The sequence below is a fragment of the Palaemon carinicauda genome, chromosome 9, assembly GCF_036898095.1.
Source record: "Palaemon carinicauda isolate YSFRI2023 chromosome 9, ASM3689809v2, whole genome shotgun sequence".
Classification (NCBI taxonomy): Eukaryota; Metazoa; Arthropoda; class Malacostraca; order Decapoda; family Palaemonidae; genus Palaemon; species Palaemon carinicauda.
The window spans coordinates 56,046,349-56,048,314 of NC_090733.1; the positions used below are offsets into that span (position 1 = coordinate 56,046,349).

Sequence of the window (1,966 nt, forward strand, 5' to 3'; positions counted from 1 at the left end):
ACCGTAGTGGCGGGGGTACAAGAAATGAGGGAGGAAATAAGACCTGTTCCACCAGGAGAGATATGGGAAATTCTACAGAGGGAAGTAGAGTTCCGATTCTTATTGAGAGTTACTAGGATAATCCTAAAATTTGCCAAATTAAAACGACATCCGTTCAGTATTGTTGTCCAATTAGAGCAAGAACATTATTTGCCTACAGTCTATGCTTACTTGGAGGGTGGAGTCAGACCCCCTCGTGAAGTTACTAATTTTGTCAGACAATTGAATCTAGGGTTAGATAATAAGTTAATTTGCACTGGGGGACGAGTGTCCCAAGTAGAGGAAATGAAACATTTGATTCTTTAGCCAGCCAAAGGGCACTTAGTTAGGGCTTATCTAAGATATTTGCATAGTTTGCATTTACATTGTGGTGTGAATACACTAATGGGTATCTTTCGACAGAAATGCTGGTCGCCAGGCCTACGTTCCATTGCGGATTGTGTGGCTGTGTCCAGAATGCGTGCTAGCCTTCCAGCCAATGTTGAGACAGCCACCACCACCCCCCCTACCAAAGGAAAGGATCAACCTAACAAAGCCCTTTACAGCAGTCGGAGTGGACCACACAGAGGACATATAGACTGAAATGCGGCCAGGCTACATACTGATCGTGACTTGCATGGCCAGCAGGGCCGTGTATCTCGATTTCTGCCCCTCTCTGGAAGCGGAGGAATTTGTCTTAGCCTTACGTCGTTTTTGTGCTACCCACGGTGCTCCGTCTTTCATCACATCCGATAATCATCAAACGTTCAAGACTGCCAGCAACCTCCTTCAGGGACTTTATGAAGTGGATGAAGTCCAGCAGTTCCTGAGGAAAACTGGAATTGAATGGCGTTTTCAGACGCCCCGTGCACCTTGGAAAGGTGGGTTTTTCGATCCCCTAATCGGAGTGACAAAACGTGTCCTCCAGTTAGCCCTCGGGAAGAAGTACCTGCCGGACGCCCAAGTACTAACATTAGTGAAGGAGGCCGAGGCGGTGGTTAACAACAGGCCTCTAATGTACAGCGGCGACAATTGCGAGGATGAGGTCCTCACCCCCTCCCATTTAGTGAGAGGAAGCCCTATCAGCCTCATGGCACCGATCTTGCCAGACGACCACTTCAATGAGACCTTCACCTCCCGGAGGCTCCGTGATCATTATTTAAAGCTGACAGAGTTGGAGAAAAGAATATTTGAGTGCCCTGAGGGCCAGACACGACTGTCGATCTGAGGAACCTTCCAAGCTGCACCCCGGAGACGTGCTGGTCAAGCAAGAAAATAAAAAAAGGGCTATGTGGCCCCTTGGACGTGTCGTGGAGACATATCCTGACGACGACGGAGTCATGCGTTCAGCTAAGGTGTTGTTCGAGGGTGTCGAGTCCCTGTGAGCTGTCAGCCACCTGGTTCCCCTGGAGATTGCCCCTTTGATGACGATGATGGTGTTGGAGAAGACGATGGCGACGTAAAAAACGAGGGTGCGTACAGTTTGCCAGCAGAACTGCCAGGGATCGTTGAGATGTCTGGGGACAACCAGGAGATGGTTCAGGCTACGACATCTCGACAACCAGCCACAGAGGTCTTAGGTAGTGACGCAAATAATGATAACAATACAGTAAGTGAGATGAGTGAAAGTGACGTAGAATCAGAGACAACGGGCGCACAAGGACGCTCCGTACGCCCATTGAGAAAGGCTGCTGCGAAGCAGCGAGATTTGATGGAACGACTACTTCAAAACGAGGACATATAACTCATAACTACAAACAGTAAAGGAAAATGGGAGAGTCCCTTCTGGTGGGGAAGGAGCGGGTGTCAGAGAGACAAAGTATTTATTATTTACGAATTACAAAAATTATATTGTACTGGTTTACCACGACAAAAATATCGATGTATATGTTTAGAGAAAAGGACTCTCTAGCTTGTTGGATTACGGCAAATTATGGCCTTCAGCCGA

The 1,966-nt window shown here is 47.9% G+C and overlaps 1 protein-coding gene across 1 annotated transcript; it reads left to right on the forward strand.

The window, feature by feature from the left end:
• The first annotated feature begins 622 nt into the window (after nt 1–622).
• Nucleotides 623–1,246, forward strand: LOC137646421 (uncharacterized). Its single transcript, XM_068379522.1, has one exon. It carries the CDS (start codon nt 623–625, stop codon nt 1,244–1,246), a length of 624 nt encoding a protein of 207 aa, XP_068235623.1.
• Nucleotides 1,247–1,966: the final 720 nt, after the last annotated feature.

Coding starts and splice junctions, on each gene's coding strand:
- LOC137646421 (XM_068379522.1), top strand. CDS start 623: ATGCGGCCAGGCTACATACTGATCGTGACTTGCATGGCCAGCAGGGCC.